This window comes from Carcharodon carcharias, chromosome 21 (assembly GCF_017639515.1).
Source record: "Carcharodon carcharias isolate sCarCar2 chromosome 21, sCarCar2.pri, whole genome shotgun sequence".
NCBI lineage: Eukaryota > Metazoa > Chordata > Chondrichthyes > Lamniformes > Lamnidae > Carcharodon > Carcharodon carcharias.
The window spans coordinates 49,370,748-49,396,343 of record NC_054487.1 but is presented as its reverse complement, the minus strand read 5'-3'; the positions used below and the strand labels follow the sequence as shown (position 1 = coordinate 49,396,343).

General features: G+C 43.3%; 1 protein-coding gene across 1 annotated transcript in view; it reads left to right on the top strand.

The window, feature by feature from the left end:
- Positions 1 to 25,596, top strand: part of LOC121293060 (potassium voltage-gated channel subfamily KQT member 1-like) — a 617,066-nt gene that overhangs the window by 136,910 nt on the left and 454,560 nt on the right. The window contains exons 3-4 of the mRNA XM_041215653.1: positions 15,079 to 15,205; positions 21,147 to 21,225. Of these exons, the coding sequence (XP_041071587.1) occupies positions 15,079 to 15,205; positions 21,147 to 21,225 (206 nt within the window). The remainder of the gene's footprint in view (positions 1 to 15,078; positions 15,206 to 21,146; positions 21,226 to 25,596) is intronic.

Below are 25,596 nucleotides of genomic sequence, written 5' to 3'. Positions count from 1 at the left end.
CCTAACCAGTGTTTTATACAGTTCCATCATTGCATCCCTGCTTTTGTATTCTGTACCTTGTCCAATAAAGGAAAGCATTCCATATGCTTTCTTTATCACCTTATCCACCTGTCTTGCCACCTTCAGGGACCTGTGGACATTGCACACCAAAGCCTTTCACTTCCTCTACCCCTCCCAATATTCTCACATTTATTGTGTATTCCCTCGTTTTGTTTGCCCTCCCCAAATGCATCACCTCATACTTCTCCGGATTGAATTCCGTCTACCACTTTTCCACCCACTCAACCAAACCATTAATCTCATTCTGGAGATACCAGCTATCCTTTTCACTATCAACTACATGGCCAACTTTTGTGTCATCTGCAAATTTCCCAATCCTTCCACCCATATTTAAGTCTAAATCATTAATATATACAACAAACAGCAATGGACCCAACAATGAACCCTCTGGAACACCACTGGAAACCATTTTCCATTCACAAAAACATCCATCAACCATTACCCTTTGTTTCCTGTTGCTGAGCCAACTTTGAAACCAATTCGCCACATCCCCCTATGGGCATTTACTTTTCTGACCAGTCTGCCATGTGGGACCTTGTCAGATGCCTTACTGAAATCCATGTAGACAACATCTACTGCATTATCCTCATCAATCCTCCTTGTTACTTACTCAAAAAATTCGATTAAGTTAAGACACGACCTTCCCCTTACAAAACCATGCTGACTATCCCTGATTAATCCATTCCTTTCTAAGTGACAGTTTATCCTGTCTCTCAGAATTGATTCTAATAATTTTCCCACCACCGAAGTCAGACTGACTGACCTATAATTATTTGTTCTATCCCTCGTATCCTTTTTAAATAATGGCACAACGTTCACAGACCCCCACTCCTCTGGTACCTCGTCTGTATCTAGTGAGGATTGGAAAATGATCCTCAGAGCATCCGCTATTTCCTCCCTGGTTTCTTCTAATAGCCTGGATACAATCCATCCGGCCCTGGTGACTTATTGACCTTCATGGATGTCAGTCTCTCCAGTACATCCACTCTCACTATGCTTGTTATATCTAATATCTATTTTGCACTGCTCCTCTTTAACTAGAATATCTGCATATTTGTTTCATCCCTCTCCTTAGTGAAGATAGAGACAAAGTACTAATTGAAAACCCTGCCCACATCTTCAGCATCAGAGCACAAGTTATATACATCTTGATCGACCCTATCCTTTCCTTGGTTATTCTCTTGCTCTTAATGCACTGGTAAAACATTTTTCGGTTTTCTTTGATTTTACCTGCCAACATTTTTACATATCCTCTTATTGTTTTCCTAATTACCATTTTCACTTTACCGCTTACTTTCTATACTCCTCTAGGCCTTTTGCAGAATTAAGCTTTTTGTGACTGTCATAAGCTTTCTTTTTCTGCGTAATCATAACCTGTATGCTTTTAGATAACCAGGGGCCTCTAGATTTGGCTGTCTGCCTTTTTTCTTTGTTGGGGCATGTACACACTGTGCCCATAGAATCTCGCTATTCAATGTCTCCCACTGATTTCCCTTCAAGTAGCTGTAACCAGTCCACTTTCACCAGATCACCTCTCAGCTTCGTAAAAAATGTCTTTCCCCAATTTAGAACTTTTAGCCCTGTTCTATCTTTATCCTTCTCCATAATTATATTAAATATAACTGCATTATTATGGCCACTACCTCCAAAATGGTCACCCACTGCTACTTCACCCACTTGCCCAGCTTCATTTCCTAAGATTAAATCTAGGATTGCACTCCCTCTCATTTGGCTTGTTATGTGCTGGCTAAAAAAGTTCTCTTGAATGCAGTTCAAAAATTTTGTGCCCTCTGTGCCTATTAAACTGTTCGTATCCCAGTTGATATGAGGGTGGTTGAAGCCCCTAACTATTATTGCACTATTGTTTTTGCACTCCGAAATTTGCCTACATATTTGCTCTTCTACCTCCTTCTCAGTATTTGAGGGTCTATAGTACACTCCTAGTAGTGTAGCTGCTCCTTTCTTATTCCTGAGCTCAACCCATATGATCTAATTTGATGCTTCATTTAGTATATCATCCCTCCTCACAGTTATAATTGATTCTTTAATCAATAATGCTACAACCCCACCTTTTTTAGCCCCCACTCTATCCTGACTGAAAACCCTAAATCCAGGCTTGTTGAGCTGCCATTTTTGACCCTCTTTAGGCCAAGTTTCCATTATAGCAATGATATCATGCTGCCATGTGTCTATCTGTGCCCTCAGCTCATTGGCTTTGTTTGCTATACTCATTGCATTTAAGTAAATGCTTTTTAACATTACCAAACTCCTGTGCTGTAAACCTTTGCTTCTTCTGTCTTTCAGAGTCACCCGCTAATTTCCTGTCTCCTGCTCACTGCTCTAGATTTGTCCTATCTGAATCTGTCCACAGGTTTCCATCCCCCTGCCAATCTAGTTTAAAACCCGCCAACAACACCAGCAAATCTCCCTTCTTGATATCACATGGACTAAACGGAATTGGCTGAAAACTGGTATCTGTGATGCTGGGGAACTCAAGAGGAGGCAGAGATGAATCGTCCAGCCGATACTTCTGTCTGAACATGGTTGCAACTGCTTCAGCTGTGTCTTTTGCACCAATGTGCCAGTCTCCTCCATTGTTGAAGATGGGGATATTTGTGGAGTTTTCTCCTCCAGTTAGTTATTTAATTGTCTGTCAACATTCACAACTGGATGTGACAGCACGGCAGAACTTAGGTCTGATCCGTTGGTTGTGGTATCGTTTAGTTCTGTCTATAGCATGCTGTTTCTGCTGTTCAGAATGCATGTAGTCCTGTGTTTCAGTTTCACCGGGTTGGTATTGCCTTTTTGGGTATACCTTGTGCTACTCCTGGCATGCTCTCCTGTAATCCTCATTGAATCAAAGTTGATCTCCAGTTTGATGGTAATGATAGAGTGAGGGATATGCTGAGCCATGAGGTTACAGACTGTGGTTGAATACAATTCTGCTGCTGCTGATGGCCCCAGCGCTTCATGGATGTTTTGAGCAGTTAATTGGTTCTGAGTCTGTCGCATACAGTACACTGGTAGTGCCACACAACATAATGGACAGTTTCCTCAGTGTGAAGACTGGACTTGGTCTCCACAAAGATTATGCAGTGGCAAGTCCTACTAATACTGTCATGGTCAGATGCATCTGCGACAGGTAGTTTGGTGAGGGTGAGGTCAAGTAAGTTTTTCTCTCTTGTTCATCCCCTCACCACCTGCTGTAGGCCCAGTCTTACAGATATGCCCTTCAGGACTTGGCCAGCTCGGTCAGTAGTGGTGCTACTGAGCCACTCTTGGTGATGGGCATTGAAGTCTCACATCCTGGGTACATTCTGTGTCCTTGTCACCCTTAGTGCTTCTTCCAAGTGGTGTTCAACATGGGGCAATGCAATTCATCAGCTGGTGCCATGAGACTTCATAGGGTCTGGAGTAAATGTTGAGGACTCCCAAGACAACTCCAGCCTGCCTGTATACCACTGTGTTGCCACCTCTAGTGGGTCTGTTTTGCTGGTGGGATAGGACATATCCAGGGATGGTGATGTTGATGTCTGGGACGTTATATGTAAGGTATGATTCCGAGAGTATGACTATGTCAGGTTTGTTGCTTGACTAGTTTGTGAGACAGCTGTTCCAATTTTGGCACAAGCCCAGATGTGAATAAGGAGGACTTTTCAGTATCACTTGGCAGGGTGTGCGGTTGTCATTTCCAGTGGCTAGGTGGATGCCGTGTGGTCATTCTGGCTTTATTCCTTCTGAACTTTTCCATAGTGGTTTGATACAACTGAATGATTTACAAGACCATTTCAGAGGACAGTTAAGAGTCAATCACATTACTGTGGATTGAGAATCCATAGGCTAGTCAGGGCAGCAGACTTCCTTCCTTGAAAGGGGGTTAATGAACCAGATGGGTTTTTACAACAATCCAGTATTTTCATCATCAATATTACTGAGAGTCACTTTTAATTTCAGATTTTTTAAATTCATTAATCAAATTTAATCACACCATCTGTATATTTAAACTTGTGTCCCCAAAGCATTAGCCTAGGCTTCTGGATTACGAGTCCATTAATATTGTCACTATGCCACTGACACTCTTAATGGCCCCCAGTAGGAGCCTTGATTATACAAATAGGCAGCAGATCCACTTCCCAGCTCACCTCCAGCCTGCCACTGGGAAACTTTCCTGGCAGCAAAATGTGTCGGGCAGCTTGCCTGTTATTCTATCAGTCTCCATTCAACCAGCTGGTTATGGTAAAATTGAGTCCCAAGCATCTTAACGTTTAATCTACTCCGCTTGTGAATAGGCGTAAGAATGCGCTTCTGAATATTGCATTCAAAGCAGTAGTATATGAAAGCGCCAATCGATATGCTGATCTTCTAATTTTGTCTTTTCTGTTTTGCAATACTTATTTGTTCCTATTGGTAATTTTTGTTTACTTTGCTGAAGTAAATCTGCTTCTTAATTATTTTATAGCTTTTCATTTCATATAAGTTTTTGTACATATCATTGAGTGATTTAAATGAAAGCAGGTCAGGACCCCTTTACATAGCAAACAAGTGGCCGACATCACCCCGTGATTTGTGGTTAGTTTGAAGAATTGACATTGTGGTCCGAAAACATTTGACCATTTGAATACTCTTAGACCCCTCCTTGTTCCTGGCAGATGCGCTGACCATCTAATTTGAGGTGCACCCAATAGTGGACTGACCTTCAGTGGTATGTCAGCAATTATTTTTTTCAATTTTTTGAATTGTCCTTAGGAAGGTGATGGTGGTGAGCTGCTTCTTGAACTGCTGCATCTGGTGTAGGTACACCCACTGTGCCATAAGGAAGGGAGCTCCAGGTTTTTGACCCAGCCACAGTAAAGGAACAGTGATACGTTTCTAAGTTAGGATAGTGTGTGCCTTGGAGGGGGACTTGCAGTTGGTGGTGTTCCCATTTGTCTGCCGCTTTAGCCTTTCTAGATGTTGTATAGTTAAACAAAAATTTGCAAGGTATGTCATGAATTGCGTATTTTTCTTTCTCTGATAGCCTGTCCGTTTGAATGGAATGATTTTTTTTTGAAGGAATTAACTATTGAACTCTTTGGCTGGAATTTTCTGGTCCCGTTGGCGTCGGGAGTCATGGTGGGTGGGGCAATATGGTGAGAAGGCCAAAAATCGGTTTCACACCGTCATGAAACCAGTTTGCGATCATCTGCTCCACCCATATGTGACAGGCTGCATTTCCTGCTGCTGTACATCAGGAACCTAATTTCAATACTTTAACATCTCAATATAAGCCCTGCTGTCCGGAACCATCCTCCCACACTGAATCATCCAGGCACATGGCAGTGATACATGTTTCACAACTGTACTTACATGAAGTGCACCTGGCGAGCTGCACTTCACTCGGGACTTCGAGGTTTGTTTTCTTACCTTGCTTTGGGAAGCACTCGCAGTCATTAGTGTCAAGCTTCACAGGCAGCACCACATCACTTTTAGGGGGGCTCACGGGCAGGCCTCTATCTATCAGACCAGCCGTAAGGTGGGGGGTGACTTTTCAATGACTGCAGAGTTAGGTCTTGCTTGGGGAAGGGGGAGAAGTGGCCTCAGGCAAGGGAAGAGGCTGCAGGGTGAGGGCTGTAATGGGGAAGGGGGGTATCCCAGGGTCTATGTGTGGGGGCACATGTTGATTCATGCAAGTGGCCTCAAGTTGGTGAGGGCTGAGGAGGCAGTCTCCAGAAGAGATGAGGCCAAATGGAGATGTAATGGTGTGTTTAAGTGGGTGACGATGTTCCTTGAGCTGGCTGAGTGAGTGAGATGCCAATAAATATGTGATGTATGTGTGTGAGTATGTGAGTTTAGAATAATAAGATGGTTGCCTTACTCTGGCAACACGGATGAGATCTTTCATCTATTTTCTGCACTGGATGGCTGACCATTTGTGTGCAGCATTGGCACTGACCACCTCTCCACCGCCTCCTAAGCCAGTAGTGAGACTGATGGACTTCCTGCAGCCAGTGTGGGGTTAGATGATATCATGGCAGGCCTCCACAGCGTCTAGAACGCATCCCAGGTATGCATCACTGAATCGGGGGCTGTACTCTTCTTGGCTTTTGTGGGCCATGCCTTCACTGGAGCAGTCCTGGACTGCAAGCAGTGAGAGGTGTGCACACCCTGCTTGAGGAAGCGGCGAGGTAACGGCGTGATGGGCAAATCGGAGGCTGCCCGCTAACGAGGTGGCATGTTTCCTGTGGCTGCATAATTAAAGAGGCAGAAATGGGACAATACGGCACGAAAACCCGCCATTGTGGCCAGTGGGTAAAACAACTTTTTTCCCACCTAATACCGCACCATGTGCAAATCTGGTACGATTCCGCCCTTTATCTTTTTTTTGCTTTTATGGCAAATTCGAGGGGAAGTTGTAATTAAGAACCATCAGAAGTTATTTTTTGAACTGGTCATACTTAATAATTCAGTACCAAGGATTGTGGCTAGTGGAGCAAGATGTTTTGCTATAGTGGACTGTGGCAGCTAATAAGACAGGTGAAGGCAACCAGCCAGATTGAATATTGGCTTCTAGCTGCACACATGTGCAAATAGTGAGGCTTCCAAACTTCTATGACAAGCTCTTAGGCCTGATTGTTCAAAATTGGCATTCTCTAAGAGAATCTTCAAGAAAACAGATTCATTAAGTCACATGACTTTTCCTTACAGCAGAATACATAGTGATCAGTGAGGGAGAAATGTTTGTGTATGTTTTTCACTTCACCATAACTGCAGCTGAACAAACACAGCTATTTTATGTGCTTTTTAATCACTTGTGTAGAACACTTCCAAAATATGAAAAGGGTTTATTTAGTTTCTTCCTTTAGTGGAATGTTATTAGAAAAAAGGCACTGATGTTAAGGATCTCTACAATGCCATACCTTTCATATTTAATGAATAAACCAACTAATTAAAGTTACTTTTATTATTGCAGGAACTAAATATAACTTAGTTAATATGGTAGCTAAATTTTTTGGAATCAAATGTTGATGTCAATACAGTACAGTAGAAGACTGTTACAAACTGTTGTAACTTTACTTTTAGTATTTTGATAATTAAAATGAAACCATTAAGCATTTGGAGGGTAGGCGGTGGCATAATATAATGCCCTGGGGAGCCGGGTTCGAATCCTACCATGGCAGATGGTAAAATTTGAGTTCAATAAAAATCTGGAATTAAAAGTCTGATTATGACCATAAAATCATTGTTGATCGTTGTAAAAACCCACCTGGTTCACATTCACTAAAATCCTTTAGGAAGGGGAATCTGCTGTCCTTATCTGGTCTGGCCTACATGTGGTTGACTTTTAAACACCCTCTGAAATGACCTAGCAATCCAATCGGTTGCATTAAACTGCTAAAAAGTTTCAAAGGAATGAAACTGGATGGACCACCTGGCATCGACCTGGGCACTGGAAATGACAATGGCAAACTCAGCCCTGTTGACCCTGCAGAATCCTCCTCACTAACATCTGAGAGATTGTGCCAAAATTGGGAGCGCAGTCTCAAAGACTAGTCAAGCAACAGCCTGACATAGTCATACTCACAGAATCATGCCTTACAGCTCATGTCCCAGACACCACCATCACCATCCCTGTTACACTGGCAGGATAGACCCAGCAGAGCTGGCAGCACAGCGGTATATAGTCAGGAGGGAGTTGCCCGAGGAGTCCTCAACATCGACTCCAGACCACATGAAGTCTCGTGGCATCAGGTCAAACATGGGCAACAAAACTTCCTGCTGACTACCCTCAGCCGATGAATCATTACCCCTCTATGTTGAACACCACCTGGAGGAAGCACTGAGGGTGGCAAAGGTGCAAAATGTACTCTGGTTGGGGGACTTCAATGTCCATCACCAAGTAGCACCACTACTGACCAAGCTGGACAAATCCTAAAGGACATAGCTGCGCTACTGAGTCTGCGGCAGGTGGTGAGGGAACCAACAAGAGGGAAAAAACATACTTGACCTCATTCTCCCCAAGCTGTGTGCCGCGAATGCATCTGTCCATGCCAGTATCGGTAGGAGTGACCACCACACAATCCTTGTGGAGACAAAGTCCAGACTTCACATTGAGGATACCCTCCATCATGTTGTGTGGCACTTCCGCCATGCTAAATGGGATAGATTTCAAACAGATCTAGCAACTCAAGACTGGGCAACCATGAAGTCCTGTGGGCCATCAGCAGCAGCAGAATTGTACTCAGCCACAATCTGTAACCTCATGGCCCAGCATATCCCCCAGTCTACCATTACCATCAAGCCATGGGGTCAATCCTGGTTCAATGAAGAGTGCAGGAGGGCATGCCAGAAGCAGCACCAGGCATACCTAACAATGAGGTGTCAACCTGGTGAAGCTGCAACACACAGCTACTTACATGCCAAATAGCTGCAAGCAGCAAATGATAGACAGAGCAAAGCTAGTGCACAACCAATGGATCAAATCTAAGCTCTGTAGTCCTGTGACATCCAGCTGTGAATGGTGATGGACAATTAAATAACTCGCTGGAGGCAGAAGCTCCACAAATATTCCCTTCCACAATGATGGGGGTGCCCAGCACTTCAGTGCAAAAGATAAGGTTGAAGCATTTGCTTCAACCTTCAATAAATGCTGAGTGGATGATCCATCTCGGCCTCCTCTGGAGGTCCCCATCGTCACAGATGCAAGTCTTCAGCTAATTCGATTCACTCCACGTGACATCAGAAATGGCTGAAGGCACTGGATACTGCAAAGGCCATGGGCCCGGACAATATTCCTGCAATAGTACTGAAGACTTGAGCTCCAGAATTTGCTGCACCCCTAGCCAAGCTATTCCAGTACAGCTACAACACTGGCATCTACCCAGCAATGTGTAAAATTGCCCAGGTTGAAAAAGCAGGACAAATCCAACCTGGCCAATTACTGCCCCATCAATCTACTCTCGATCATCAGTTAAGTGATTGAAGGGGTCATCAACAGTGCTATCAAGTGGCACTTGCTTAGCAGTAATCTTCTCACTGACGCTCAGTTTGGGTTCTGCCAGGGCCACTCAGCTACTGACCTCATTACAGCCTTGGTTCAAACATGGACAAAAGAGCTGAACTCCAGAGGTGAGGTTAGAATGACTGCATTTAACACCAAGGCTGCGCTTGACAGAGTTTGGCATCAAGGAGCCCTAGCAAAACTGGAGTCAATGGGAATTAGGGGGAAAAGTCTCTGCTGGTTGGAGTCAAACCTAGCACAAAGGAAAATGGTTGTGCTTGTAGGAGGTCACTCATCTCAGCTCCAGAACATCACTGCAGGAGTTCCTCAGGGATATGTCCTTGGCCCAAACATCTCCAGCTGCTTCATCAATGACCTTCCTTCCATCATAAGGTCAGAAGTGGAGATGTTTGTTGCTTGCACAATGTTTAGCACCATTCGTGACTCCTCAAATACTGAAGCAGTCCATGTCCAAATGCAGCAAGACCTGGACAATTTCCAGGCTTGGCTGACAAGTGGAATGTAAGATTCATGACACACAAGTGCCAAGCAATGATCATCTCCAACAACAGAGAATCTAATCATCACCCTTTGACATTTAATGCCATTACCATTGCTGAATCCCCCAGCATCAACATCCTGGGGGTTACCATTGAACAGAAACTGACTGGACTAGCCATATGAAAACTGTGGCTATAAGAGCAGGCCAGAGACTAGGAATCCTGCTGCGAATAACTCAACTTCTGACTTCCCAAAGCCTGCCCACCATCCACAAGCCACAAGTCTGGAGTGTGATGGAGTACTGTCCCTTTGCCTGGATGAATGCAGCTCCAACAACACTCAGGAAGCTTTGACCCAATGCAGGCCGAAGCAGCCCGCTTGATTGTCATCCCATCCACAAACATTCACTCCCTCCACCACCGACGCACAGTAGCAGCAGTGTAATCTGCCTACAAAATGCACTGCAGAAACTCACCAAGGCTCCTTAGACAGCACCTTCCAAACCCACAACCACTATCATCTAAAAGGACAAGGGCAGCATATACATGGGAACACCACCACCTGGCAGTTCCCCTCCGAGCCACTCACCTGACTTGGAAATATATCGCTGTTCTTTCACTGTTGCTGGGTCAAAATCCTGGAACTTCCTTTCTAACAGGACTGTTGGTGTACCTACACCACATGAACTGCAGCGGTTCAAGAAGGGAGCTCACTATCACCTACTCAAGGACAATTAGGCAATAAATGCTGGCCTAGCCAGCGACACCCACATCCCTGAACAAATACAAAAAATTGCATCTGATTAAATACATTGGTTTTACACTCAAAAATAACTTTCTGCTAGCTTTTTAATAAAATGTATAATTTTATAGCACCTAAAATTATCATGCCATAAAAATGCACAGAGAGCTGTGCATGGATTTACATAAATCCACTGCTCCGCTGCTTTTTAAAGCTGGAATACAAATTACATCTTAGGATATAAGAACTTAAAAACAAGAGATGGCTTAAAGCTGCTCTACCATTCAATTGATTGTCTTCTTGTTCTTGATTCACCACCCGACCCCACCAGGTGAAATAGTTTCTCTACATCTACCCTACCAAATTCTTTTAACATTTTAAACACCCTGATCGGTTCAACCCCCACTCCATATATTATATATGTTCACTGAATATATCAGTGTAACATATAAATCAGGGGTTCTGTTGAAAGCACAAGCTTACAGGAGTGTGCCATGTATCAATGTGACCTATGCATCAGGTTTTGCAGTTATGCTTTGCATCATATCATTCACATGTTAAATTAGTCTGGTGAAATGAGTAGATATATGGCAGCTTTAATTTAGTACAGAAAAGCAATGCATTTTGGAAGGCAGAATGAGGAGGCAATATAAACTAAATGACACAATTTTGGAAGGAGTACTAGAGCACAAGGGAGTTTATGGACACAAATATTTGAAGGTGACAGGACAAGCTGATAAGGCTGCTTAGAAAAATACATGGGCTGGATTTAAGTTCGGAGTCAGGAACCCGATGCCTGGATATACCATGTTCTGACCCTGACGCGATCTTCAAATGTAAATCAACTAATTGGACTGGGGGTGAGTGTGGTGCCCAATCAGCAGTGCTAGGAGCGGCATGGGGGCAGGAAGCAACTTCAGACTCTTAATGTTGTAAGACAGACAGCTGCCATGACAGGGCTTGCCATTGCCTTGCTGAATGGTGCAGGCAGCAAATCAGATGTTTAGTACCATTAAGGAGCATAAAAGTGGTCAAACATTCATCCAGAAGGTAGGTAAAGCACTTTGTTTCTATCACCCTATTTTTCCTTACTTTGAATCATTATCCGCATCAAACAATGTCCAACCGCATTGCTCCCGACAGCTTATCACTTAACGTGCACAGGACCTCCCCCAGCCCTGCTCTTTGAAAATTCCTGACTCCTCCTTCTTGGCCCATTAACCAGCCCCTCAGTGAGCCTAACAGACTATTAATTGGAAGCTATTAGGTCCCTGATTTCCTCCCCACCATCCTCACTTTGAAAATTCCCACCACTCCCGAAGGCATTGGGATTCAGAGACGATTTCCAGACACTCATCTTCAATTCACGCCCATATCCATGCAGGCTCCTGAAGGGTATTCTTGGCTTTATGAATAGCAGCATAGAACCCAAAGGCAAAGAAGTTATGCTACAAAACACTGGTTAGGCCTCAGCTGGCGTATTGTGTCCAGTTCTGGGCATCACACTTCAGGAAGAATGCCAATTCCTTGGAGAGAGTGCATAGGAAATTTATAGAATGCTACCAGGGACGAAAGGATTCAATAATGTGAACAGACCAGAGAAACTGTAGTTGTTCTCTTTAGAGCAGAGAAAGTTACGGAATGATTTAATAGAACTATGAAAAATCTGATGGGTATTGATAGAATGCATGGGATGAAACTTTCCACTGGCTGGTGGGTCAGTAACCGGAGGCCACAGATGATTAGCTAAATAACGAATGGGGAGGAGAATAGTTTTACACAGCAAGTTACTATGATCCGTAATGCACTGCCTCAAAGAAGGTCGAAGCAGATTCAATAGTAACATTAAAAGGACAAAGACTTGAACAGGAGAAAGTTGCAAAGCTATGCAAGCAGGGAAATGGGACCTACTGATTACTTCTTTCAATGAGCCAGAGCAGGCATGATAGGTCGAATGATGACCGCCTGCACTATCTGATTCTATTATCATTCCTTTGAATCCAGCCAAGTCAATTTTATTGTTTCCATGAGACATCAATTGATGGATAATTTTTGAATTCTTCAACAGAACACCCCTCTTCCCCCGCACCCCTCTCCCCACACCAAGAAAAATATACGCAAGGCAAACACACTTAGAAAATAATGAACAACATGGCATTGGAAATGGCATCGAAGAATGTCCCAAATTTAGTGAATTAGACCAAAGCCCTGGTCAATGAAATTTTGGGCCTCACTATTTGTGCCTCGCGTAACTAAAAGCTAGTGTTCAACTGGAAAGCCAATCCATTCCTTTTGGCTAAGAAATTCCACAAGGTTTGAAGATCCATAATGATGACTTTTTTTTTCAATTGTGTGCTATATCAGATTGATTTGATTTAATTCAATGAGAAAGATCTTTTTGGTGAATCCAAAATACTTTGAAATTTTGTTGAAATAATTCAATGAAAGGATTGATTATGCCTGGAATGACAGATCAGGTTTTTTTTTGTTTGTGTTCAGATGTGGATAATGCAGACAAAGGCTGCATTTGTCATGAAATTCTGAAATTGAATCTTCTTGCTGTGCTTGAATTATGAACTTGCTGTCACGAGAAATAAATAGTTACTGAAATTGGGGATGCAATTTGATACATGCAGGCTTGAGAGTCGTAGTCAAGTCCTCCATCACAAATTTTAATTAATAGAATTCAGAGTCTCTTGCAATAAGAATTTCTAATATCTAGGGACTCTACATTATGCAACTTTGCTCTGGCTGGTAATTCAGATGATGCTGATTTATGAGTTGCTCCTCTTAGCCCATGAGGAAAATTGAATGCTATTGACAAATAAAGGCACTATACTGATAGGAAATACAAAAGCAAACTACTGTGGATGCTGAAAATCTGAAATACAAACAAAAATGTTTTCCTAGACTGTTAGGAAAATCTGGATGTGTTGGCTGAATACTGTTCCTTGGATTTATTGGTTGCATGCAATTAATTTATTGTGGACACTGACACCAAATAGAAAAAAAATGTATTAAAAAAGTCTGCTTGTTCTTCTTCCAGCTGCCACCAGCACAGGAACTACATAAAATATAGGATATATTAAAGCTTCTTCTAGAGCACTATGGGATAAAATACTTTATATTGGTATAACATGGATAAAGTTAACCAATGTCTTACTCTGCATGGGCTACCACATTTTTGAGCTAGATTTTTCTTGAGCTCTGTGTCACCAGCCATTCCTGTAGGCAGGTCTTATGTATCATTTAAGCTAGAATGCACTTCTTCCTGCCTGATAGTGAAACCCAGGTACTGAAAATGAGATTTTGTATTCTGTGCACCAACTACTAGTAGAATTCATTTAGCATAGATCTGAAGAGGTATGGCTTAAAAACTAGCAATTGTAATGAATGTAAATGTTGCGACAAAATTTACATGTTTAATACATAGTGGGCTGCATTTACGTGCCCTCGCCAGGCATATTTCCAGCAGGTTGGACATGTAAAATAGGGTGAATGCCCACCCCACCACCTTCCAACCCACTCTCGAGCTCACGCCCATAATACAGGGGAGTGGGTGGGCGATGAAATCGGCAGCCCGCCCACCATATTCAAATAAGTAATCAAGGGTTAATTAGGCTTGTTACCAAGCCAATTGACCCTGATAATACACTGCCCATGCCATACAATGTTTGGCAAGGGCAGCTGGGTGGAGTTGCAGTCTGACCTTTTAAATGCAACCTTCAATGGGCGGGAAGGAAGGGGGCTTCGATCTTCAGGAGCTGCCCTTTGCAGATCGGGGGCAACCCCCCCTCAGATCGAAACCCTCCTTTCTTCCTACACTCCCACCAGCCTTAAACCTAATCCCATCATCCCTCCTGCACCCTCCCTGACCAGCCAAAAGCCTCCTTGCCCAAAACCCTGGAATCTTCTTCTTGCAGTCCTGGTAGTAACCACTATCCAATTGGCCAACAGCTCTGGAGGGCGGGACTTCCTCCCCAGTGAGGGGTGGAGGTCCCATTTGGCCATTGTTAAGCCCACCTACAGCATGTTATGGCTGTAGAACTTTACTCCCCGGGGGGGTTGGGTGGGGAGGTTGGGGGGGTGGGGGGGGGGCGGTTGCCATCTGCCCCCCGTATTATTCAGCCTAGTATCATTAACATTAAATTTGGTGATAGGCACCAAAGATAAGCTTTGGCCCACTGCAGTCGTATCAAGTCGCAAGAAGAGAGACATTATGATAATAGAAGAAAATGAAAAGGTAGCAAAAAAAATGAGCACTTAAAGATTATGATAATTCAGTTTAAATGCTAAATAAACTGGTAGTATGAATTAACCAAAAAAGAAAAAATATTACAAAGAGCTAATTAACACACAAGGAAAGAATAAGTGTATTTAGAGGAAAGTTGAGGAATATGAAAATAGAAAAAAATAACAAGCAAACAGAATATTCAAGGATCAACAGAAAAAGAAATCAGATGTAATTTAAAAGTAGAATTATAAGTGTCTTCTGCAGTGTGTGCTTTATGTAAAATGAATTGCTTTAAACTGTACAGCATTGCAGATATTGGAATGTGGAACTGCATAAAGGTTATCCCTAGAATTAAATCTGGAAATTGCTCTTGGCAATATTAGTGGAACAATATATTCTCATGATACTCCTCTGACAGCAATTTGAACTTGTTAAGGGTTAATGCCGCTGCTAAAATGCCCTAACAATGTATTGAGCCTTTGTCCAATAATGTAATAAGCAGTAATTTCAATGTTGCATGCACCAAAATTGATCCACTCTCAACAGTTTTTTTGTCTTTACTTAGGAAATTGTGTTAGTGGTATTTTTCGGCGCTGAATATATGGTACGACTGTGGTCTGCAGGCTGCAGAAGTAAATATGTTGGTGTTAAAGGAAGGATTCGGTTTGCCAGAAAACCTATTTCAATTATAGGTAAGGATTTCAAGGAGTTTCTTTCAATTATCTTAACTTTAACCACCGATATTTAAATCAAAGCCACATATGCTTTCTTGAGATAATTATCATCAGAAAATATCCTGAGGTTCTGCATAAGTATCTGACTTTGTGACAAATACCAAAATATAAGAAAAACTGCAAACAGTATAGATTTACTATTGCATTGTAAAAAGGTTCAGTGACAGATGTGGAATAGTTGAATGACATAGAATAAAGCTTTGAATACACTAAATGTCCTCACACTAACATTGGGCGAATTTTCCGTTTTTCAGACTTAGTGTGGCGGTGGGCTGGATAGTCAGCGGGTTTCCTGCTGATCGGCGGGGCGGGTTCTCACGGCTGATCTTCCACTTGAAAGCTGATTAATTGCATCAATGAGCTGCTTGCCGAATCGTGTGACGGTGGGCACTGATTCATCCGCCTGCCATTACCGCATAGGGTCGAAGTTACTGGCGCCATATTTAAGCAATGTCCTAGCATACATTCACTCAATGCAGGCCAACTGTGTAGTGTGGCCGAATGCAATGTCCTCCAGGAGAAGCAAGCCTGCAATCCCTATGTGCCTCCACTCAATCACGACTCCCTGATGACTCTCCTCTAGGCCATGTGCGAACGCTAAGATGTCCTCTTCCTGAGGGATGGAAGCAGGAGGGTGACCAACCTGACTTCGCTGGCCTGGGAGGAGGTCACCAGAGATGTCTGTACCCATGGCACACAGAAAAGAAACAAGCTGCAGTGCAGTAAGAGGATGAATCATCTAAACCACTCCGCCAGGGTAAGTCTACCTTCTACTCACTCTAGAGTCACACTTTCATAAGGGCATCAGGCACTCTTAGGGGTACAGCCAACAGGGATCTCACACATTATTAGTAGAAGAGACATGTGCACTGAATGCCTCACACACACTTCAACATCATCACCATCTCATATATCATCCTGCACACTCAACATCTTCTGCTCTTACAGGGTAGGGCACAGTACACAGAGCAGCCATGCATGCTTCCCAACTTCTGTAGCCATCTATTTTCATCACCTTCTGTTCCAACTGTCTTCATACAGGCAAAGCTAGTCCACAACAAGAGGGAGAGATCCCAGACTGATGGGGGACCCCTGAGATACTGGAGCTGACGCCATTCAAGGAGAAAGAAGCCAAGTTTGCAGGGGGAGGACAGGGATCCTGTGGTGAAGGCGAGATCAGCCTCTCCCAGCAAAGAAGTATGGATGAACCTTCCATTAATTGGACACATCATGACCTTCACAGTGAGTTAAGTGTAATGTTGGATTCTGCCTACTCAGAAACTAATTCTATCTTCTGTCTCTTCCAGGCACCAACAGGAGCAGCCCAAAACAAACCTCCAGCCAGCCCCTCAGCCCCAGCCCAAGTCCACCTTAGATAATGATGCTGAGGACCCAATAGATGTCGAGCCATCACTGCGTTCATCTGCACCCTCCGCCTGCACAAATACACACACCCCAGTGCTTCCTACATCTAGATTTAGCTTGGGTTCACTATCTGGAGAACACCTCATGGACACATCTCCCGAGCAGTTGGAGGCAGTGACAGCCCAGGTCTCTGGCACTCGGAGGACTGCTGGAGGACAGGCCCCTGCTGAGATGAGTCAGATAATGAGCCTCTGCAGTTGGCCATTGCACACATGCTGGGAATACAAAGACAGGCAGGGGAACATCAGGCAGAGTTGTCAGAGGTGGTCACCAAACTGGAATGAAGGATGGAGGAGTCAGTCTGCGTTCTCTCCAACATTGTGACTCCAGCATGCAAATGCGTCGAGCTCTCCATAGGTATGGTGGTGGCCACCTTGGAGACCACTGCCCTGCACTCCATCACTCTAAGCATTGGTGGGATTCATCAGTGGCTAGGTGAGAGGGGAAAGGGGCACCCCGATCTCCCTCCAAGCGTCCCCTCTCCTCAGGGAGTCAGGCAGGGGCCCTTGGGCACCCAAAGAGCGGAGGCGCGTGGACCGGATACCCCAGGACCATCCACACAGAAGCCTCCAAGGGTGTCCAGCCACTCCCAATCCCCTTTGTCTGTGGCCCCATCAGCTCCAGGTGCTTATGCTGAGGAGGGTGCAATTGTCTCACAGCAGGAGACCCAAAGTAGGGCCCTGGGCCTCCAGAAGACACCCGCCAAAGTCATCTCAGACAACAGGGCATAGTGGTCAGCGAGTTGCCTCCATCTCTGCTGCGGATGTCAGGGCTGCGCCCAAGCGTAGCGGTATAGTGTGTAAAGTTAAGGAATTATGAATGCACACTGGTGGCATGGGTGCTCATTCACTGTATATATTTGCAAAGGTAATTTGATTTTATCACCCAACTTCTCAGGATGTGAATGCCTTTTGCTTATTTGCTGTCTTATTTCAAGGTTGACCTCAGCTCCCACTCCTCAATGGTCTGCCTTCATGTTCCTCAGATTTATGTCATGTTTTGCAAAGTCATGTTAGTTACTTGTCCCTTGTGTCATCTAAGGGAGATGTGTCAGCCCAAGCCTGAAAGTGCATGTAGATACAGAAATGTTAAGTTTTGCAGCACTCAATAGAATTATGTGTGCTCCTGTGCCTTAGAAGGTGACATCTAATGTTGTGGCATCAGCACTGAGCTGTGTTCCTTGAGATTGTGAAAACACATTTCCTGGATGCATTATGTTCACTGTGTCCAAGTTAAAATCTAAATGGCCGCTGAATCATGATGGCGATGGTGGCAAAGACGGCACAATGTGCAGTCGATTCAGGTTGTGCGCTGGTTTACTGCCTTTCACATTGCACAGGTGGCACAGGCAGCATTGGATGCAGACCTTTCCAATGCGGAAATCTTTGTGATCCATGAGGGTTGAAAGCTGAGCTTCCTCGAGATGTTGACAGTTTGAAAGGACTTTCTGATTACTTCCATGCTTCTAAAGGACAGGAGAAATGCACACTTGTCATCGCGTGTGGACCTTTCTCCTCCTGGAACCTAGTGGCAATCAGCATGTCACAGGCACCTCTTTCGTGTCGTACGACTGTGATGACATCCTCATGTGGAACATCTCCATCCTGGCCCTCTTCAGGTCCCGTCCCTTCCAAGTCTTTCTTGAAGAGAAAATATCTGTTTCTTCCACATTATCCTCTTGCAAGTGATCACTCCTTTGAGGTGCCAGGTTGTGCATTGCACAGCAGACTATGATGATATGGGACACCCTCTGTGGAGAGTGCTGTAGAGCACCACCTGAATGGTCCAAATATCGGAAGTGCATCTTCAGAATGCCAATGGTTTGCTCTATGCTGGACCTTGTCACAGATTGTATCACAGTAGTATCTCTCCTCTGAGGCGCTTTGAGGATGACACACTGGTGTCATAAGCCAAGTCTTCTGCAGGTACCCTTTGTCAATGAGCAGTGAACCATGTAAGCGCCACAGGCCCTCGAAGATCTGTGGTACTTGAGAGTGACTCAAGATGTAAGAGTCGTGAGAACTCCCAGGGAACCTGCACAAACATGCACGATCTTCTGATGATCGCAGACCAGCTGCACATTGAGGGAGTGGAACCCTTTCCTGTTGCGGAAGATCAGTGGCTGCTGCCACGGAGCTCATAAAGCACCATGTGTCCAATCTATGGCAGCCTGTACTTGTGGGAAGCCGGATATTGCTGTAAATCCCAGAAATCTAGCGGGCTGGCTGACTTCATTGTGAACTGGATGTAATGATGTGCCTTACTATAAAGGGTATCCATAACGTCCTCTATACATTTATGTGTGGAGGACTGAGATATGCCGCATAGGTTCCCAGGATCCCTGGAATGAACTGCTTACAAAAGATTGAGTCCAGCAATCACCTTTACAGCCGCTGGCAGGGGATGGCCTCCCAGTCCATGTGGTGTCAGATCCTCCCCAAGAATGTGGCAGAAATGAGCCATCACATCCCTTGACAAGCAAAGGCATCTGTGGCCCTCTCTTGGTTATCTCCAAAAATGAGAGTTTTCTTTGGTACACCCTGGGTTGCACCAGTCGCTTCCATGGGATGGGTCTCAGCTCTCCAGCCTCTGGGTGTTCCTGGGTCCCCCCGGATCATGCACCTCAGGCCTTCGTTTTTTTCTAAACCCTGCCAGGTGGCAACGGACCCTTTTTCTTGTCCTTATTCTGAACACTGCCATCAAAAAGGCAGCATTGTGTGCAGCCTCCATTCTGCACTCTTTCTCCTTCCTGGGGCCAGATAGGTCCTGAATGCAAACAACTGAATGCAACTTAGTCTGCAGTCCAAGGCTGAAAACCAGTGTGAAGCGTTGGGCTGTGCTCATTAGATATGTGCCATTCCCCAATCTACCCTTCCACCTGAGGAGCTAACTCAAGAATCATCTATGCCTATTAATCTCTCTGGCAACTTGACAGCATGATCACAAATAGGATTAGAGAGGGTTGCGCTTAGCTATGTGATTTCAGACTCATCCAAGGCACTGTCAGGCTACTGCATTTGGATTTGAATTCACCCCTGCCTTGCACTTTTGGTATCTTTGGAAGCCTTGTGTCCTGGAAGCCATGTCTATTCCACAATGCTCCGTGCAGAGCCTCATGGGCCACCTTGCAAATGGCATATGTCCTGCAGCTGTGCTCCCTTGGTGGTGTGATCCCTCTTCCCTTCTCACATTCCTGTGATGGCAAAAGGCTCAATGAGACCAATTCAAATATGACCCCAAACCCTAGCATTAAAGCGCACTGTGATTTTGTGTTCCTGCTTCATTAACTTTTCAATAAGTATTTTCAGCTGACAGCCTTGATCCATGGCAAAGTTTTCTAAGGGTTTTTTTTAACTGCATCATTCTATTGGGCAGTCAACATGGTGGCGCTGCACTTTTACTTTGAGATCAGCTTCCAACCTCCCTCCCCAGTCACCGTGAAAGTCCCTCCGATCATCCAAAAACCCCATGATGTGAGATAGACCTCCTTCCCTTCACTCTCCTTCCTTCCCCAGTAACCCTGGAACCCATTGTAATTCTTGAGGACCTCCTTACCCTCTCCCCTGAACCCATCACTGTCGGTGTCCATATGCCCCATGTGGACCTCACTCCTCCCCATCTTGAGGCCACCTGTACTGTCACATACTGAGACCACCCCCAGTGGAACTTTGAGTTCCCCTCCCTGTATTACGCCATGCATAGCCTTATAGCATGGCATGTAGAGCCCCAGGACTGGCTTTGATTTTCCACCCTGACAATGTATACACAGCTCAAAGTGGCAAATGAAGTGAAGGTGGGGAGGTGCATGCTATTTTTATCCGGTCATAACTCAGACCTGTCTAATTATTCGCTGCTGTGGCATTAAATTAGGAGGGAGAACGTGATTTATGATTTTAGTGAGTATTCATGACATCCTAATGTATGCAAATGTGGTTCCTGACATGGATCAGTGGGAAAGTTAATCTGTCATTAGGCCGCCATGAACGTCCTGAGGGGAAATTTCGAACTTATTTTCCTGCCGACAGATAACGAACTTTTGGCTTCACGTCCAATGTTACATTCCCGCCTGCCACGATTCCTGCCGCTGAGGTGCGGAAAATTCCACCCATTATCTTGGTAAAGAAAGTAAATCTAGCAAAAGCAAAAGCCAGGCCATTCCAGTGTCCTAGAAGAATATGAGAATAGGCTCCTTGATTGTTCTTTCAATTGCTGTAGGGGTAAAATATAACTTGGGTGAAATTCGAGACATGTTTTTACTATTTATAAGTTGTAATTTCCATTGGGATTGAAATAAATTAGAAACTATAGCTTACAATGGTCCGGAATTGTTATCTGAAAATTGTTCCAAGTGTTGTTTTTGAATGTTTACTACTGATATAATTAATTTTTTGAGGCATTATCTTGAAAGGAATAAAGTAATTTCTTTATCATGTTATATTTGCAACTAATTGGCATGCTTGATTTTGATTTGCAGATTTGATTGTAGTGATTGCATCCATTATAGTGCTCAGTGTTGGATCAAATGGCCAGGTCTTTGCAACATCTGCCATCAGGTATTTCTCTGCAGTTTTATAAATTAAAATGAACATATAACAGACACAATTAATTTCTGTCCTTTGGACCAATTAGATTTCGAGATTCAGTAGCTGCAGTGCAGAGTTCTGTTTAGCTGAGAGCTGTTGTAAAACTTGGAATTGATTACAGTGAGATCCATATCAATGTAGGGCAACATTGTAAAATCTTTGTTATATTTACAGGCAAAAACTGAATTTGGAGCTTAATTTTGAAATTATTTATCATTAAATGTTTAGATATTTTGTGAACGTTAGGATCCCAAGACCAAAGATTTTGGAGATAGGCAATTTTTTTGTAGCATCTACTGATCAATTTCCTCAGTGCTTAATTAGAAAACAGTAAAACATTCCTGTGAAACCTCGCAAATGGCAAAATCACGAAGGAGGAACATGCTTTTGAATGGGCTCAATTAGATAGGTTCCAGCTATGCGAGGGCAGCATTGGTTTGGGCAGTTTTTAAAAAATTTATTCATTCTTGGGATGTGGGTGTCACTGGCTAGGCCAGCATTTATTGCCCTTGAGGGCATTTAAGAGTCAACCACTTTGGTGTGGGTCTGGAGTCACATGTAGCCAGACCAGGTAAGGACAGCAGATTTCCTTCCCTAAAAGTCATTAGTGAGCCAGATGGGCTTTTACAACAATGGTTTCACAATCTTTTAATTTTTGTTATTCAATTTTTATTGAATTCAAACTCCACCATCTGCTATGGCAGGATTTGAACCCAAGTCCCCAGCACATTGCCCTGGGCCTCTAGATTACCAACCTAGTGACAATACCACTACACCACTGCCTCACCCCTTTTCAGCAGCTTGTTCTCATTACAGTATATCTACTCGCATGATTAAATTTTACATTCAATTTGAGTGAGAGGAGAGTGGCCGAAGACTAGTATCTTAAACTTAAATAAGGGCCATTATGAGGGCATGAAAGCAGAGCTATCAAAAGTGAACTGGCAATTTAGATTAAATAATAAGTCAATAGCGATGCAGTGGCAGACATTTAAGGGGATATTTCAGAATACACAAACATTCCAACAAGAAACAAAAGGGGAGGACCCACCAACCATGGTTAACTAAGAAAGTTAAAGATAGCGTCAAATTTAGAGAAAAAGCAAATAATTGAGCAAAGATGGGTGGCAGGTCAGAAGATTGGACAAAATATAAAAAACAGCACAGAATGACTAAAAGATTAATAAGGAGGGAAAAATTAGAGCACAAGAGAAAGCTAGCTAGAAATATAAAAGTTACTGTAGAAACTTAGAAAAGAAAAGAGTTAACAAAGTGAGTATTGGTCCTGTAGAAAATTAATCTGGGGAGTTAATATTAGAAAAGAAGGAGATGGAAGATGAATTGAACAGGTATTTTGCATTGGTCTTCATTATAGAGGATACAAGTGACATCCCAGAAATGGCTGTAAGTCAGGAATTGGAAGGATGGAACTCAAAAAAATTACAATCATCAGGGAAGTGGTACTTAGCAAATTGTTGGAACTGCAGGTTGACAAGTCCCCTGGTCCTAATGGATTTCATCTTAGGGTCTTTAAAGAAGTGGCTACTGAGATTGTTGGTGTGTTGGTTTTAATTTTCCAAAGCTCGCTAGATTCAGGGAAGCTTCTATTAGATTGGAAAATAGCTAACGTAACTCATTTATTCAAAAAGGGAGGGAGACAGAAAGCAGGAAACTATAGGCCAGTTAGCTTAAAATCTGTCATCGGGAAAATGTTAGAAGCTATTATTAAAGACACCATAACAAGGCACTTGAATAAATTCAAGGTAATCAGGCAGAGTCAGCATGGTTTTGTGAACGAGAAATCATGTTTGACCAATTTATTGGAGTTATTTGAAAAAGTAACAACGCTGTGGATAAAGGGGATCAGGTGGATGTACTGTACTTAGATTTTCAGAAGGCATTTGATAAGGTGCCTCATCAAAGGTTATTGCAGAAAATAAATGCTCATGGTGTAGGGGGTAACATACTGGCATAGATAGAAGATTGGCTGGCTAACAGGAAACAGAGAGTCAGCATAAATGGGTCATTTCCTGGTTGACAAGATGTGACGAGTGGTGTGCACAGGGATCTGTGCTGGGCCTCAACTCTTTACAACTTATATAAATGATTTGGATGAAGGGGCTGATGGTATGGTTGCTGACGGCCCAAAGATAGGTAGGAAAGTAAGTTGTGAAAAGGACATAAGGAGGCTACAAAAGGATATAGATAGATGAAGTGAGTGGACAAAGATTTGGCAAATGGAGTTTAACATGGGAAAATGTGAGGTTGACCATTTTGGCAGGACAAATAAAAAAGAAGCATGTTATCTAAATGTTGAGAGATTGCAGCACTATGCGATTCAGAGGGATCTGGGTGTCCCAGTGCATGAATTGTCAAAGACTAATATGCAGATGCAGCAAATAATTAGGAAAGCTAATAAAATGTTATTGTTTATTGCAAGGGGAATTGAATACAAGAGTAGGGGGCGGTTATGCTTCAGTTATACAGGGCATTGGTGAAACCACACCTGGAGTACTGTGTAGAGTATTGGTCTCCATCTTTAAGGAAAGATGTAAATGCTTTGGAATCAGTTCAGAGAAGGCTTACTAGATTAATACCTGGAATGGGTCTGTTGTCTAATGAGGAAAGGCTGAACAGGCTAGACTTGTATCTGCTGGAGTTTAGAAAGTAAGAGGTGACTTGAAACATGTAAGATCCTGAGGGGACTTGACAGGGTGGATGTGACCAGGATGTTTCCTCTTGTGGGACAATCTAGAACTAGGGGCCACTGTTTAAAAATAAGGGGTTATCCAGTTATGACAGAAATAAGGAAAAAAATTTTCTCTTAGAGGGTTGTGAGACTTTGAAATTCTCTTCCTCAAAAGGTGGTTGAGGCAGACTTTGAATATCTTTAAGGCAAAAGTAGATAGATCCATTTAAGCAAGGTTATTGAGAGGTTATTGGGGGTAGGCAAGAATGTGAAGTTGAGGTTAAAATGAGGTCAACCGTGATCTTATTGAATGCTGGAGCAGACTTGAGGGCCAAATAACCTACTCCTGTTCCTAATTTGTATGTTTGCATGTTCACATACACTGCTACCAGAGCTCCTGGATAATGGTGAAATATTATGGTGATAATATCAGCAAGAAAGCTGATTTCAAAGGCCAATTGAATAAACTCACAAAGACATCAGTAAGTGTACTCCGTGAGTAACTGACCCCAAAAATTACTTGCTGTATCTTCCATTTTAACACACCGTTCCAATCCACCAGAGTTCCATACTGATGTTACAATACTCCAGACATCACGTCTAACAGTGTTCAATTTGCCAGGGTATATCTCCCTCAGCTTTCAAAGATCTTTTGCAAAATTAATTAATGATGAAAATGATATCTTAGGGTAAATTAAATGATCCCATACTCGAGCTGTGCTCAAAGGATGTACTTGTCAAAGAATCAGTGCAGATATTCAGACATTTCAAAAGCAGATAAACAAACATTGCTCATGCGATGGATGATGTGGTGTACAAAGCACAAAGCATGGACAAGTGAAAACATGAACAAGGAAGTCACGAAAGGCAGGACTTTACTGTAAGGATAATCCAGGGCGGTCCTAGCATCAGTGGTTATGTGGATGAAATTGACTTTCTAGTCCTTATCAGCTTCCTCTTATTTATTTTCATTTGTCTTTGTGAAAGTTTAAATTATGCCATTTTTTGATCATTCATGATTTTCTTCTGGTGTATCAAAATCAGGAATTTTTGACCAATTAAAATCCCCAGATTTGTTTGGTTTGCCCTTTTTTCGCATGTCTGTCTTTTCTGTGCAGCTCTGGGGGTAAAAAATAATTTGAAGCAGTGCTACACAGACTATGTTGATTCATTCATGAAATGATAAAATACGACAAAGTGACAGCATAACATAAGAAATAAGAACAGGAGTAGACCATACAGCTCCTCGAGACTGCTCCACTATTCAATACAATCAAGGCTGGCCTTCCGCCTCAGCTCCACTCCCCTGCCTGTTCTCTATATCTCTTGATTCCCTGAGAGATCAAAAATCTACCTATCTCATCCTTAAATATACTCAATGATGGAGCACCCACATCCCCCTGGGGTAGACAATTCTAAAGATCAACAACCCACTGAGTGAAGAAATTTCCCCTCTTCCCATTTCATTCCTAAATGATGGACCTCTTATCCTGAAATTTTACCCCTTTGTTCTAGATTCTTCAGCCAGAGGAAACAGCCTCTGCGCCAACCCCCTTCAGAATCTTGTATGTTTAAATGAGATTTGATGTTTAAATGAGGTTACCTCATTCTTTAAAACTCCAGAGAGTATAGGCCTAATTTATTCAGCCTCT